The following is a 16,832-nucleotide window of genomic DNA, read 5'->3' as shown; positions in this document are numbered from 1 at the left end:
TAGCTTTAACAGTGAAAAAAAACTGTTAAAGCAGTTTGTTTGAGGAGAGTGCAAAAAAACAAAACACTTATCACGGCAAGTGGTTGGATACATTCACCTCTGAAGGTAAATCATGTACTTACATTTAGTAATCTTGCTCCGATTTCTCATCCTGAGGGTCCCAGAGATTAAAAGTAGGATCATTTTGTTTGATAAGATCAATTTTTATGTTCAAATGTAGGAACTGGGGTCTACAGTTCTCCCCCGGCCATCTAGATGTGTGAAGGTTAGTGTATAAGCTAATGATCCATCACGTATGACATTCCTGGGAGTGTGTAAATATTTATTTTTTATTACCATAGCATTTTTGTTTGTTCTCTGTAGTTATCTACTTGAAAAATATCAATTGACCAATTCGGCACATTTGGACAAACTCTTTGCAGACTTGACACAAAATGTGCAGTAATTCTTCACTGGATCAGTCTAAAACTTTGAACTTCTTTTGCATTTCAAAGCTGAAAAAAAGACACATTTTTTTGTTTGTATTGTCTTCTATCAGATTTAATGTGTTATTCTCTTACGTTAATTTCACATTTCCACAAACTTCAAAGTGTTTCCTTTTAAATGGTATCAAGAATATGCATATGCTTGCTGAAGGTCCTGAGCTACAGTCAGTTCGATTTGATCCTTAAAACCTCTTTGGGATAGCGTGCCCAATTTCAACTTCGTACTACTCATGCCAAGAATATAAGATATGCATATTATTAGTATATTTGGATAGAAAACAATCTGAAGTTTCTAAAACGGTTTGAATCATGTCTGTGACTATAACAGAACTTATGTAGCAGGCAAAACCTTGAGGACTAACCGTTCAGAATTATTTATTTTGAGGTCACTGTCTATTCAATGAGTTTTCATCGGGGACCTGGATTTCTAAGGCACTTGTTTGTAGTTCCTACCGCTTCCACTGGATTTCACCAGTCTTTGGAAAATGGTTGAGGTTATTTCTTTGTGAAATGAAGAAGTACGGCCATCTTGAAACAGGGTAACGCTGTTGAGAGTTGGGCAAGACTAGAAAAGTGCGTTAGTTTGTTGTTGTCCGGTATTGAAAACAGATAGACCAGTCTTCAATTTGATCGATTTATTAACGTTTAAAAATACCTAAAGTTGTATTACAAAAGTAGTTTGAAATGTTTTTGCAAAATTTTGTAGTGACGCGCAAATTGGAAGCTGTTTTTTTCTGGATCAAATGCGCCAAATAAATTTACATTTTGGATATATATGGACGGAATTAATCGAACAAAAGGACCATTTGTGATGTTTATTGAAGCTCGTCAAAGGTAAGTCATGATTTATATTTTATTTCTGCGATTTGTGTAGCGCCTGCAGGGTTGAAATATTATTTCTCTCTTTGTTTACTGTTATGCTGTCATCAGATAATAGCTTCTTATGCTTTCGCCTAAAAGCCTTTATGAAATCTCAGATGTTGGCTGGATTCACAACGAGTGTAGCTTTAATTTGGTATCTTACATGTGTGATTTAATGAAAGTTTGAATTTTATAATATTTTATTTGAATCTGGCGCTCTGCATTTTCCCTGGCAATTGGCCAAGTGGGATATTTGCGTCCCCCCTATCCCAGAGAGGTTTTAAGAGGTTTTAAACAAATGTAAATATATTTTATAGTTGAGATTCTTCAAAGTAGCCACCGTTTTCCTTGATGATTGCTTTGCACACTTTTTGCACACTCTCTCAATTAGCTTCATGAGGTGGTATCTTGGAATGCTTAACAATTAACAGGTGTGCCTTATTAAAAGTTCATTTGTGAAATGTCTTTCCTTCTTAATGCATTTGAGCCAATCAGTTGTTTTGTGATAAGGTATACAGGTACACAGAAGATAGCCCTATTTGGTAAAAGACCAAGTCCATATTCTGGCAATAGCAGCTCAAATAAGCAAAGAGAATTGACAATCCATCATTACTTTTACTTCTCCAGGGTAGGGGCAGCATTCTGAATTTTGGATGGAAAGCATGCCTAAATTAAACGGCCTGCTACTCGGGCCCAGAATATATGATATGCAGATATCATATGCAGCTTTGGATAGAAAACACTAAAGTTTCCAAAACTGTTAAAATAGTGTCTGTGAGTATAACAGAACTGATTTGGCTGGTGAAAACCTGAGAAAAATCCATTTAGGAAGTATTTTTTCTTTTTTGGTTTTGTAGTTTTCTATTCAATGCCATTACAGTATCAATTGACTTAGGACTTCCACTAGATGTCACCAGTCTTTAGAAATCGTTTCAGGCTTGTATTCTGAAAATTGAGGGAGTAAGACCAGTCTGAACGAGTGAACCCTAACGTGTCAGAGTTTTTTTCAGGCGCATGTGCATTTCTTGTTTACCTTTTATATTGACGACGTTATTGTCCGGTTGAAATATTATAGATCATTTAGGCTAAAAAACAACCTGAGGATTGAATATAAACATCGTTTGACATGATTCTATGAACTTTATGGATACAATTTGGATTTTTTGTCGGATTGTTTTCACTGAGTTTGAGCCTGTGGATTACTGAAGAAAATGCGCTAACAAAACGGACGTTTTTGGATATAAAGAGACTTCATCGAACAAAAGGAACATTTATTGAGTAAATTAATGTCTTCTGATTGCCACCATTTTTTATGTTTTAAATTTTATTTTATTTTATTTTACCTTTATTTAACTAGGCAAGAACAAATTCTTATTTTCAATGACGGCCTAGAGTGGTTGGTTTATTAAGACATGAAGGTCAGTCAATCTGGAAAGTTTCAAGGACTTGAATGTTTCTTCTTTAAACTGGCTCTCATGAGGACCGCCACAGGAACGGAAGGCCCAAAGCTACCTCTGCTGCAGAGGATAAGTTCATTAGAGTTACCAGCCTCACAAATCAGCAATTAACTGCACCTCAGATTGCAGCTCAAATAAATGCTTCACAGAGTTCAAGTTACAGACATATCTCAACATCAACTGTTCAGAGGAGACTCCGCAAATCAGGCCTTCATGGTCAAACTGCTGAAAAGAAACCACTACTAAAGGACACCAATAATAAGAAGAGAATTGCTTGGGCCAAGAAACACGAGCAATGAACATTAGACCAGGGGAAATCTGTTCTTTGGTCTGATGAGTCAAAATTTGAGATTTTTGCTTTCAACCGCCTTGTCTTTGTGAGACGCAGAGTAGGTGAATAGATGATTTCTGCATGTGTTCCCACTGTGAAGCATGGAGGAGGAGGTGTGAGGGTGTGGGGGTGCTTTGCCGGTGACACTGTCAGTGATTTATTTAGAATTCAAGGCACACTTAACCATCATGTCTACCACAGCATTCTGCAACGATACGCCATCCCATCTGGTTTTCGCTTAGTGGGCCTGTCATTTGTTTTTCAACAGGACAATTACCTAAAACACACCTCCAGGCTGTGAAAGGTCTATTTGACCAAGAAGGAGAGTGATGGAGTGCTGCGTCAGATGACCTGGCCTCCATAATCACCCGACCTCAACCCAATTCAAATGATTTGGGATGAGTTTTAAAAAACAATTGTAATTCACTTTTATTTAATCAGGTAGGCTAGTTGAGAACAAGTTCTCATTTGCAACTACGACCTGGCCAAGATAAAGCAAAGCAGTTCGACACTTACAACAACACAGAGTTACACATATAATAAACAAACATACAATCAATAATACAGTACAAAAAGTCTATATACAGCATGTGCAAATGAGGTAGAATAAGGGAGGTAAGGCAATAAATAGGCCATGGTGGCAAAGTAATTACAATATAGCAATTAAACACTAGAATGGTAGAATGTGCAGAAGATGAATGTGCAAGTAGAGATACTGGGGTGCAAAGGAGAAAGATAAATACATAAATACAGTATGGGGACGAGGTAGTTGGATGGGCTATTTACAGATGGGCTATGTACAGTTGCAGTGATCTGTGAGCTTTGGGGGTGACCAGTGAGATATACCTGCTGGAGCGCGTGCTACGGGTAGGTGCTGCTATGGTGACCAGTGAGCTGAGATACGGCGGGGCATTACCTGGCAGAGACTTGTAGATGACCTGGAGCCTGTGGCAATGAGTATGAAGCGAGGGCCAGCCAACGAGAGCGTACAGGTCGCGGTGGTGGGTAGAATATGGGGCTTTGGTGACAAAATGGATGGCACTGTGATAGACTGCATCCAATTTGTTGAGTAGAGTGTTGGAGGCTATTTTGTAAATGACATCGCCGAAGTCGAGGAACGGTAGGGTGGCCGCCTCGTTTCGTGTCCTTAGGAAACTATGCAGTATTTTGTTTTTTGATGTGTTATTTCTTACCCCAGGAAATCTTAGGTTTTATTACATACAGTCCGGAGGAACTATTGGATATAAGAGCAACGTCAACTCACCAACATTACGACCAGGAATACGACTTTCCTGAAGCAGATCCTCTGTTTGGCCCACCACTCAGGACAATGGATCGGATACCAGCCGGTGACCCAAAACAACAGCGCCGTAGAAGGGACAGACGGAGCCGTCTTTTGGTCAGGCTCCGTAGACGGGCACGTCGTGCACCGCTCCCGAGCATACTACTCGCCAATGTCCAGTCTCTTGACAACAAGGTAGACGAAATCCGAGCAAGGGTTGCCTTCCAGAGAGACGTCAGAGACAGTAACGTTCTTTGTTTCACGGAAACATGGCTCACTTGAGACATGCTATCAGAGTTGGTACAGTCACCTGGTTTCTTCACGCATTGCGCCGACAGAAACAAGCATCTCTCTGGTAAGAAGAAGGGCGGGGGTGCATGCCTTATGATTAACGAGATGTGGTGTGATCATAACAACATACAGGAACTCAAGTCCTTTTGTTCACCTGACCAAGAATTCCTCACAATCAAATGCCGACCGCAATATCTACCAAGAGAATTCTCTTCGATCATAATCACAGTCGTGTATATTCCCCCCCAAGTAGACACATTCAAGGCCCTGAAAGGACTTCCTTTGACTCTATGTAAACTGGAAACCACATATCCTGAGGCTGCATTTATTTTAGCTGGGGATTTTAACAAGGCTAATCTGAAAACAAGGCAACCTAAATTCTATCAGCATATTGATTGTGCAACCCGGCCTGGCAAAACCCTGGATAATTGTAATTCAAACTTCCGCGGCGCATATAAGGCCCTCCCCCGTCCTCCAAGACTAAATTTTGTTGCTCCCAGCCTATAGACAGAAATAAAACAGGAAGCACCCGTGCTCAGGTCTGTTCAACTCTGGTCCGACCAATCGGATTCCACGCATCAAGATTGTTTTGATCACATGGACTGGGATATGTTCCGCATAGCGTCAAACAACAACATTGATGAATACGCTGATTCGGAGCGAGTTTATTAGCAAGTCCATCGGAGATGTTGTACCCACAGCGTCTATTAAAACATTCCACAATCAGAAACCGTGGATTGATGCCAGCATTTGCGCAAAACTGAAAGCGCCAACCACTGCTTTTAATCAGGGCAAGGTGACAGGAAACATGACCCAATAAAAACAGTGTAGCTATTTTCTCCGCAAGGCAATCAAACAAGCTAAGCATCTGTATAGAGACAAAGTAGAGTCGCAATTCAATGGCTCAGACACGAGAGACATGTGGCAGGGTCTACAGTCAATCACGGACTACAAAAGAAGAACCAGCCCCGTCGCGGACCACGAAGTCTTGCTTCCAGACAGACTAAACAACTTCTTTGTTCACGTTGAGCACAATACAGTACCACTGACACGGCCTGCTACCAAAACCTGTGGGATATCCTTCACTGCAGCCAACATTTAAATGTGTTAAAACCTCCCAAGGTTTCAGGCCCAGACGGCATCCCCAGCCGCGTCCTTAGAGCATGCGCAGACCAGTTGCCTGGTTTGTTTACGGACATATTCAATCAATCCTTATTCCAGTCTGCTGTTCCCACATGCTTCAAGAGGGCCACCATTGTTCCTGTTCCCAAGAAAGTTAAGGTAATTGAGCTAAATGACTATCGCCCTGTAGCACTCACTTCCGTCATCATGAAGTGCTTTGAGAGACTAGTCAAGGACCATATCACCTTCACCCTACCTGACACCCTAGACCCACTCCAATTTGCTTACCGCCCCAATAAAACAAAGGAGATGATCGTGGACTTCAGGAAACAGCAAAGGGAGCAGCTCCCTATCCATGGGACAGTAGTTGAGAGGGTGGAAAGTTTTAAGTTCCTCGGCGTACACAGAGGAGGAATGGTCCAAAACAGCAGACTCAGACCAGGGAACCGATATATATATATATATATATATATATATATATATATATATATATCTGAGAGAGAGAGAGAGAGAGAGAGAGACCTGGGGGAATGTCTTATTGTGGGAACAATTTAACGGCAATGCTACCAAATACTAATCATTCTCTCTACTATTATTCTGACATTTCACCTTCTTAAAATAAAGTGGTGATCCTATCTGACCTAAAACAGGGAATTTTTACTAGCGTAAAATGTCAGGAATTTTGAAAAACTGAGTTTAAATGTACTTGGCTAAGGTGAATGTAAACTTCTGACTTCAACTGTATATATATATATGGAGTTTTTAAAAAAAGACTAAAATCATCAGGAATACAGAAAAAAATGAATTTATAAAATCTGTTCCCAAGTATTTCCATAAATAAAAATAGAGACATATATATGATCATGTCTCAATGTAAACAAGGTATGAAATTATTATTTATTTTAAATTTTGCATCTATTTTTGGCTTATTTGAGATCAATTTGCAGTGTTAAAATTATTATAATTAAAATTGCACTCTGCTGAATTTTGTTGCCTACCATGTGGATTTTCCAAGTTTACAGTTAACGCAATTGTTGAGCCATTTATTTTTTGGAAACATTGGGAAACAATATATAAAACAGAACATCATTGATCACATCGCCCAACTCATTTGCAAAACTTTGAATAGTTTTCTTCTTTTTGTACATTGATAGGCGATCTTAGAAACTGTTGTTTAATTCAGATTGTGTCTGTTTGGAGCACAAAAGTTCAAGTCTTTCTAAATATATCTAGCCCAGCACACTGCACGGTTTAAGCTTCTGCAAAGCAAATGGAACAAACACAAGAGCCTAAACAAACATCGGTAAATATAACTCTACAGCTCACCTCTGTTCTTCCACGTCGAGCATTTCAAAACTAGAAACAATCCAATTTTGCCAGCCATTCATAAATCACAACTTAGAAAAGGCTTGAACAACAAAATACAGTGTCCACATTTTCATAAACAACTATCTGAAATTCAAAGTAAAGCAAGAGTGCATTCCTCTGCTGGATTTTTGTAGCTTCATGTTGCTGCCTCTCCTATTGAGAAGCTTCCAGTAAGCCTCTATGTGGTTGGTCTAATGTGATTTCCTGTTATGTTAAGAGTGCTTGTGTCAGACCCGTCTAATTTGTGCAGTTGACAAGATGATTCATAATGTCATAAAGGACCACATCCAGCAATTACTCCATTATTAGCCAGCAGATAAGAGAGGGGGCGGAAGGAAAGGAGGCACAGATGGATGAAGGGAAGGAGAAAGTGAGGGTGGTGTAAATTTGTCCTACAAAGTGTCATGAGGGTTTACATAAAGCGTTTAATTCATTTTGAAAGAAGCATCACATCTATTCGCGATGGACTAAATCACTTCCCTCCAACCGTCTCAGAAAAACTTCAGAACAACTTCACCCTGTATATGTTGAGAGGTCAAACGAGTCTTTAGATGGTTATCACTAGCTTGTTTAGCCCCGGCCTACTAACTGTTAGCGTGTTAGCATCGGCCTGCTAACTGTCTGAATCGCCGTGTCCCCAGTCAACCCAACCACTCACTCATTTCACTGTAGAGCCTCTAGCCCTGCTCAATATGCCTTAACCAACCATGTTGTTCCACCTCCTACATATGCGATGACATCACCTGGTTTAAACATCTCTAGAGACTATATCTCTCTCATCATTACTCAATGCCTAGGTTTACCTCCAAAGTACTCACATCCTACCTTACCTTTGTCTGTACACTATGCCTTGAATCTATGCTATCGTGCCCAGAAACCTACTCCTTTAACTCTCTGTTCAGAACGTGCTAGACGGCCAGTTCGTATAGCATTTAGCCGTACCCTTATCCTACTTCTCCTCTGTTCCTCTGGTGATGTAGAGGTTAATCCAGCTCCTGCAGTGCCTAGCTCCACTCCCACTCCCCAGGTGCTCTCATTTGTTGACTTCTACATCCTCTCATTTGTTGACTTCTGTTTCATACATGTTAACATTAGAAGCCTACTCCCTAAGTTTGTTTTACTCACTGCTTTAGCACACTCTGCCAACCCGGATGTCTTAGCCATGTCTGAGTCCTGGTTTAGGAAAACCACCAAAAACCCTGAAATCTCCATTGCTAACTATAACATTTTCCACATCAAGACAGAACTGCCAAAGGGGGCGGTGTTGCAATCTACTGCAAAGATGTTCTTTATTACTATCCAAGTCTGTACCCAAACAATTAGAGTTTCTACTTCTAAAAATGCACCTTTCCAGAAACAAGTCTCTCTCTGTTGCCGCTTGCTACAGACCTCCCTCTGCCCCCAGCTGTGCCCTCAATACCATATGTGAATTGATTGCCCCCCCATCTTTCTTCTGAGCTCGTGCTACTAGGTGATCTAAACTGGGACATGCTTAACACCCCGGCCATCCTACAATCCAAGCTTGATGCCCTCAATCCCACACAAATGATCAATGAACATACCAAGGTACAACTCCAAATCCGTAAACACAGGCACCCTCATAGATGTCATCCTAACTAACTCGCCCTCCAAATACACCTCTGATGTTTTCATTTGCACTCACTGTATATAGACTTTTTGTTATTTTTTGTTCCACTGTGTTATTGACTATATTTTGTTTATTCCCTGTGCAACTATGTGTTGTTGTATGTGTCACATTGCTATGCTTTATCTTGGCCAGGTCACAGTTGCAAATGAGAATGTCACATTCTGACCTTTATTTCCTTTGTTCTGTCTTTATTTAGTATGGTCAGGGCGTGAGTTGGGGTGGGAAGTCTATGTGTGTTTTTCTATGTTGGGGTTTTGAGTTCAGCCTAGTATGGTTCTCAACCAGAGGCAGGTGTCGTTAGTTGTCTCTGATTGAGAATCATACTTAGGTAGCCTGGGTTTCACTTTTGAGTTGTGGGTGTTTGTTTCCGTGTGAGTGTTTGTTGCCACACGGTACTGTTTCGTTTTCGTTCATGTTCACATTTATTGTTTTGTATTTCATAGTGTTCAGTTTATGTCTTAAAATAAACGTTATGGACACTTACCACGCTGCACATTGGTCCTCCAATCCTTCTCGCTACTCATCCTCAGAAGAGGAGGAAGATTGCCGTTACAGAGAACTTGTTCTCAACTAGCCTACCTGGTTAAATAAAGGTGAAATAAAAAATCACTACCAGGTTGTTATTGCCAGGGTCATTCAAAGATCAAGAGATATCAATGACGATAATTCATTGTTTAATTCTGCTCATCTTTGAATATCTAATATCTAATGTGTCAGTCTAATGGTTTGATAGGACTTAAAAATTATTATAATTTTTTTTTAAATACACTAGGCTGAATTTTGTTGCCAACCGTCTAGATTTGATCTTTCTTGTAAGGAGCATAAAGATACTTTCTTGCATTATGTCCAGTCTTTTTGATACGTTTATTAAATGTTTAGGATAAATACATCATTTTTAGTTGACTTTTTTCCCACTAATCTTTGACTGATCCGTATGCAACAATTTATGTCATACTTAGATGATGGTGATTTGTAGACCAGTTGTGCCTTCTGTGAGTGAATGCCAATAAATAGATCATCTCGGTGACCCGTTCCACCTTTTGTAATATGAAAACATCTTACTTTTTATTGCTTATGCAGTAGAGTGACACATCACTATTTTCATAGATTATTATCATCATGCCTCTGTTGTTTCTGAAGATATTGGAGATGGCAAAGTGGATATGAAGAAATGCTTGACTTAACAGTTTTTATTATATTTTTTTGTGAAAGAAAAAAACTGCCTGCCTGGCAGCCGATTATTTCCTTAAGACAAGCAATACATCTGTGAGAGACAATTCCATTTTCAGGTTGGTAACAAATGTCACAGAAGATAACAAACAGCTAACAAAGAATTACATTGATTTCCCTCGGTGTGTGTGTGTGTGTGTGTGTGTGTGTGTGTGTGTGTGTGTGTGTGTGTGTGTGTGTGTGTGTGTGTGTGTGTGTGTGTGTGTGTGTTTATTTGCTTTCATAAAGTTAATTCCATTGCAGACATTACGTCTCATTAAAAACATTGATGAGGGGAGAATCCTTGATATTTTAACACCAATTAACTCTGAAAATAAATAATGTGTATATAATTCCACACTCATAGAAGTGATACCATATCCTTCAATCTGTTCCACATATGTTCCAATGGAGACAAACCTCAGACAAACTGGTAGAAAAAGGGCAGATTTATTTAAAGCACTTTGTCCCCTACATAGAAAAATATGATTGATTTGAGTCGACAATAATAAATAGAGTGCCTGACTATCCTCAGGCCCCATTGGTAACGTACAGCAGTACAATCAATATCCAGTTACACAATACAGCAAAGGCACTAGCATTTACTGCAATCAGAACAGTCGACAGGGGTTGTGCGAGGCATGGAAGGTGGCAGGGGAGGTGGTGTCTGGATCCATCTCTTGGAAGCCAATTCAATGGCAGCTCTGTATGTACCTAACCCATAGTAGTCATGTAGGGTATGTGCCCAGCCCATAGTGATGTATTATATGTAACCGTTCAGTCATTACAAAGTCATCACAGTAGCAAATAGGCTCGAACACTTGTGCCGTTTCTTGTGACTGTAGGTGTATACCTATTATTTGGTATTTGGAGTTGTAGGTTCATTGGGGTTGAAAGGTTGATTTGTTACTGCCCGGTTGTCCCATGGATTATGTGTGGTGTTCAAAACAGTAGTAGTAGCATATAGAGATTTAGGAAGGGGTTGGTATTAGAGAAAGAAGGGATGGTTTGTGAGAACAGGAGTGGGTTTCAGCATGGTGTACGAAAAAAAACAAGGAATGGGTAAATAGAAAAAGGAATGAAGTTTTAAAGGAAAGGGGAAATGTTTGGTAAATGACAAGGTTTGTTACAGTAGATGGCACATAACAGTGTATCACTCATCTAGACATGGCACTGGTAATACTCCAATCGCTCATGGAATTTCAGAAGTGATTTTTAACAATTCAACAGGCGGTTTATTTGCAGCCATTTAATTTCTAGCGAGGTGCTTTTTTTGATGCTATTTAAAAAATATTGGGGTCTGGTTGCGGTGGTCCCAATCAGTTGTGACTTGTATTTTTTGGCTGAATTTGGGCTCATATTTGGCTTAAAGGGGATAAATATATGCACGAAGAAAAAATATATATTAAAATTAACACATATATAGTACCAGTCAAAAGTTTGTACACACCTACTCATTCAAGGGTTTTTCTTTATTTTTTACTATTTTCTACATTGTAGAATAATAGTGAAGATATCAACTATGAAATAACACTTATGGAATCATGTAGTAACCAACAAAGTGTTAAACAAATCATAATATATTTTATATTTGAGATTTTTCAAATATGACAGCTTTGTACACTTTTGGCATTCTCTCAACCAGCTTCATGAGGTAGTCACCTGGAATGCATTTTAATTAACAGGTGTGCCTTATGTTCATTTGTAGAATTTATTTCCTTCTTAATGTGTTTGAGCCAATCAAGTGCAGTCTTCAGTATTATTCTACAATGTAGAAAATTGTAAAAATAAAGAAAAACCCTTGAATGAGTAAATGTTCTAAACATTTTGACTGATAGTGTATGTATGCCATATTTGTTTGTTATTAATTGATAATCATTTACATTGAGAAAAATACTGATATCATTAAATATCTTATTAAATATAATGGAAAATTATAAGGCTTAAATGTTTCTCCAGTTCGATTGGTCACTCCGAACGTGATTCCGACTCGTTCCCTTGAAGAGACCAGGGAAGATACAACTTTCTTTTCTTTCAGTTCTGTGTTTCCCCAAATTCCTGTCCTTGAGTTCCAGGTACAGATATCCCATGTGGACGGATTGGTTTGAAATGTATTTTCCTCAGAAAAGGCCCTGATTGTCAGAACAAATCATGATAATCGTCACTTACTCCCAGACTTAAATCAGTCAACCACTCATTCCTTTCAGAGAAACGTCTTCCCAGTGAGCCCAATATCGTGTGACCACTGTCATGTCTGATCTGTTTGGTTCTTTGTTTTTATTCCAGTTTGGGTCATAACCCATTGTAGCATAGTTGGGTGGGTCATCCCAGCCCAAACCACCCCAGAAAGTTTAGCTAACACATCTCCAGAATGTTCTACAAGCCTTTAAAGCTATTCAAGCTTAGTAGTGATATTGGCTGATAGTTGCCAGTATTCCCAAACCCCTGTAGACTTGCGAGGCAGCAGCATGGGGGCCATTCGGGCCCTAGGTATGAAGCCCAGTGGCCCTTGGGAGTCCTGGTTTAGATGTTCCTCTGAGCAGTAAGGTACTTGAGGGCGGCTGCGCCGTACTTCCGGGACAGGTCTTGGTGGAACTCTTCTTTTAGGGTCTGCAGGCAGTATCGGTAGCCTGGGCTGGAGCGGAACTTGGAGATGTCGAAGCTGGGTGCGTGTGGCATGTGGATCATGAACGCGTTGGGCAGAACCATCAGGTCATACTCCTGGGGGGTGGGAAAGGGGCGGAAAAATGTATTATTTTATTTGCTTATTGGACATGGTCCGTGTACAACATTTTAGCATTTTAGCTACGTAGCTATTACTCTTCTGCCGTCCCAGCTGTGACTGAAATAATTTAAGACTCGAGAAACAAAGTCACAAACGTTGCTCTTAGGTGCTGAACACTGAAAGGTCACAGCTTGACTTTGATTTATGGGCCGTTACAATAGCTATTATTCCTGACTTAGCGAAAGCATTAAACCTAATATCAGAGGGTCTACCGCGAATCACATCTATTCTAATCATTGGCATAACCTTAACTGAATTCCAATGATGAGTTGAAGTTTTGAATTAAACTTAAATTAAAATGAGTTATTATGTGCAGATTATTTGGAAGTAGAGTCTTTGAGGATAAAATGTGAACAATAGCTTTAACAACCATTTTTCTTCTCAACAAGCCATAAACAGATAAGTGTATCCAGACTTTAACTACATATTTTTGTCTGCCCGTCTTGTCTGCTATGGTTGTTTGGTCTACCTAGTGTGTGCAAATGTACTGTGGTGTGATAATGTGAGCTGTAGGAAAAATACATATATTATATTCTAACACCCCACCACTATCCTCCATACTGTACCTGTGCATCTAGCTCCATGATATGGGAGACCTTGTTCCAGCCAAATCCAACAAAGCGCTGGTCGTACTCAGGACAGTCCCGCTTCACCACCACATAGGGCTCAAAGTCCGCCTCCCACTCCACCTTATAGGGCGTGGTGGCTGTCCGCCACTTGGCATAGTTGGTAGGAGCATGGCCCTTGGTCCAGACGTGATACCTGGGACGGCAAGGAGAAAGAGACGTGTACAGGTGTGTTAATAATAGTTTTGAACTAGATTGCATACAGTGCTTTTGGAAAGTATTGAGAACCCTTGACTTTTTAACATAACATTTTGTTACGTTACAGCCTAATTGTAAAATAGATAAAAAAATGTCTCAATCTACACACAATACCGCATAACGACAAAGCAAAAACAGATTTTGAGAATTTTTGGTATTCAGGCCAAATAGTTCAATCTTGGTTAGTCTGAGAGTACTTTAGGTGCCTTTTGAAAAACTCCAAGCGGGCTGACATGTGCCTTTTACTGAGGAGTGGCTTCTGTCTGGCCACTCTACCATAAATGAAGGAAAAGCAGCCAACTAGTGCTCAGAATATGTGGTAACGCCTTCAACACTGTTGGAAAAGCATTCCAAGTGAAGATGGTTGAGAGAATGCCAAGAGTGTTCAAATCTGACATCAAGGCAAAGGGTGGCCACATTGAAGAATCAAAATATAAATTATGTTTTCATTTGTTAAAACCTGTTAAGGATGCTGCGAATTTTCGCAGCTTTTCGCAACTTTTTTTTACAAATCGCGCAACATTTCAACGTCCTGCTACTCATGCCAGGAATAGAGTATATGCATATAATAAGTATGTGTGTATAGAAAACACTCTGAAGTTTCTAAAACTGGTTAAATCATGTCTGTGGCTATAACAGAACGTGTTCAGGAGTAAAAATCCCAGGGAAAACTGTTCACCAAAAACACAAAAAAAATATTCATCCGCCAGTCTTTGAATTGTCTAAGGCGATAGAAAATAGATGAGGTTCCGTTCCACACGATGTCGCCAATACTGGCATTTCTTTGCAAGTTTATCCTTGGTGGGATGGCGTATAGGCACTTCCTGTCTTGGGGTGCACCCAGGAAATTCTGAAAGTGAAAAAAATGGACGATGATTTCAAGACTTGCTGCTATCGAATACAGATCGCCCCGTGATCAATTTTATCGATTATTAACGTTTATTAATACCTAAAGTTTGTTTAAAAAGTGATGTTGCGTCGTGTAAAGGTGCATTTTCCTTGGATCAGACGGCCTTCATAAATTGACATTTTGGGCATACTTTGACGGATTTAATCGGGAAAAAGACCCAATTGTGATGTTTATGGGACATATAGGAGTGCCAACAATGAAGCTCGTCAAAGGTAATGAATGTTTTATATTTTATTTCTGCGTTTTGTGTAGCGCCGGCTACCGCAAAATCTTTTGTTTAGGTCTCAATCAGGTATTTTGGGGGGTGCATGCTTTCAGATAATAGCTTCTCATGCTTTCGCCGAAAAGCATTTTACAAATCTGACATGTTGGCTAGATTCACAGCGAGTGTAGCTTTAATTGAGTACCTTGCATGTGTGTTTTAATGAAAGTTTGAGTTTTAACGAGTACTACGAGTGGCGCTCTGAAATTTCTGTGCAGGAACCAAAAATTCGCATCATCCGTAACAGGTTTTAATTAAACACTTTTTTGGTTAATACATGATTCCATATATGTTATTTCATAGATTTGATGTCTTCATTATTATTCTACAATGTAGAAAATAGTAACAATAAAGAAAAACCCTTGAATGAGTAGGTGTGTCCAAACTTTTGACTGGTACTGCAAATATTATCAAATGACTTCAACGTATCAATGTAATCAATGTACTAAATATAGTATCAAAATCAGGATGGATGCTCCATGTTATGTAATCTATTTCAGAAGGGCCAATCAAACCACCTGATCAACAAGCCAGATTGACCAATGGGGTGAGCTGTTACTGCTGGTGTACCTGAAGGTGTAGAGGGTCCCCATGTCCAGCATGGAGAGCAGCTCAGCTTTGGATTTGGGAAAGGAGAGGCGGTAGCGCAGCGTCTCAAAGGCCGGAACAACCAGAGCTTTCTTAGTGTGGGCCATGTCTAACTGGACCACTGACTTTCTGCAGGGGATAAGATAAAGAAACCATTCATTTACAACCAAAACTGTACCTCAGCTAGAGCCACAGCTGCCACTAGTTGGTTGGAATGCATTGCTGGCAACACCTTAGCTGTGGGTTCGACTCCCACATGGGCCATATATGAACATCATGCATACAATTGAAGTGGGAAGTTTACATTCATCTTAGCCAAATACATTTAAACTCAGTTTTTCACAATTCCTGACATTTCATCCTAGTAAATATTCCCTGTCCTAGGTCAGTAGGATCACCACTTTATTTTAAGAATGTGAAATGTCAGAATAATAGTAGAGAGAATGATTTATTTCAGCTTTTATTTCTTTCATCACATTCCCAGTGGGCAGACATATTCATACACTCAATTAGTATTTGGTAGCATTGCCTTTAAATTGCCTTCCACAAGCTTCCCACAATAAATGGGGTGAATTTTGGCCCATTCCTCCTGACAGCTGGTGTAACTGAGTCAGGTTTGTAGGCCTCCTTGCTCGCACACGCTTTTTCAGATCTGCCCACACATTTCTTTTGGATTGAGATCAGGGCTTTGTGATGGCCACTCCAATACCTTGACTTTGTTGTCCTTAGCCATTTTGCCACAACTTTGGAAGTATGCTTGGGGTCATTGTCCATTTGGAAGACCCATTTGCGACCAAGCTTTAACTTCCTGGCTGATGTCTTGAGATGTAGCTTCAATATATCCACATAATTTTCTCCCTCATGATGCCATCTATTTTGTGAAGTGCACCAGTACCTCCTGCAGCAAAACGCCCCCACAACATGATGCTGCCACTCCCGTGCTTCACTGTTGGGATGGTGTTCTTCGGCTTGCCTCCCCCTTTTTCCTCCAAACATAACGATGGTCACTATGGCCAAATAGTTTCATCAGACAATAGGACATTTCTACAACAAGTACGATCTTTGTCCCCATGTGCAGTTGCAAAACGTAGTCTGGCATTTTTATGGCAGTTTTGGAGCAGTGGCTTCTTCCTTGCTGAGTGGCCTTTCAGGTTATATCGATATAGGACTCATTTTACTGTGGGGATAGATACTTTTGTCCCTGTTTCCTCCAGCATCTTTACAAGGTCTTTTGCTGTTGTTCTGGGATTGATTTGCACTATTCGCTTTTCTCTAGGAGACAGAACGCATCTCCTTCCTGAGTGGTATGACGGCTGCGTGGTCCCATGGTGTTTATACTTGCGTATTATTGTTTGTACAGATGAACGTGGTACCTTCAGGCATTTGGAAATTGCTCCCAATGATGAACC

At 40.0% G+C, this 16,832-nt stretch overlaps 1 protein-coding gene and 1 long non-coding RNA gene across 6 annotated transcripts in view; one reads left to right on the top strand and one right to left on the bottom strand.

Annotated features, from left to right (window-relative positions):
* The window catches only part of LOC118964910 (uncharacterized), a 450,019-nt gene that overhangs the window by 203,616 nt on the left and 229,571 nt on the right, over positions 1 to 16,832 (top strand). The gene's annotated exons all lie outside the window — the stretch shown is intronic.
* Positions 10,486 to 16,832, bottom strand: part of LOC110526161 (xylosyl- and glucuronyltransferase LARGE2s) — a 216,520-nt gene continuing 210,173 nt past the window's right edge. For all 4 annotated transcript variants that reach the window (XM_090238199.1, XM_021606823.3, XM_090238198.1 and 1 more), the window contains 3 exons: positions 15,406 to 15,552; positions 13,406 to 13,601; positions 10,486 to 12,775 (listed from right to left, as the gene is read on the bottom strand). In XM_090238199.1, coding sequence (XP_090094325.1) covers positions 12,578 to 12,775; positions 13,406 to 13,601; positions 15,406 to 15,552 — 541 coding nt within the window. In that variant the 3' untranslated portion in view covers positions 10,486 to 12,577. The remainder of the gene's footprint in view (positions 12,776 to 13,405; positions 13,602 to 15,405; positions 15,553 to 16,832) is intronic.

Source organism: Oncorhynchus mykiss, chromosome 6 (genome assembly GCF_057628025.1).
Source record: "Oncorhynchus mykiss isolate SJ-2025 chromosome 6, ASM5762802v1, whole genome shotgun sequence".
NCBI classification, from domain to species: Eukaryota; Metazoa; Chordata; class Actinopteri; order Salmoniformes; family Salmonidae; genus Oncorhynchus; species Oncorhynchus mykiss.
The sequence above is the reverse complement of the archived record's forward strand: the minus strand, read 5'-3'. Positions and strand labels throughout refer to the sequence as shown.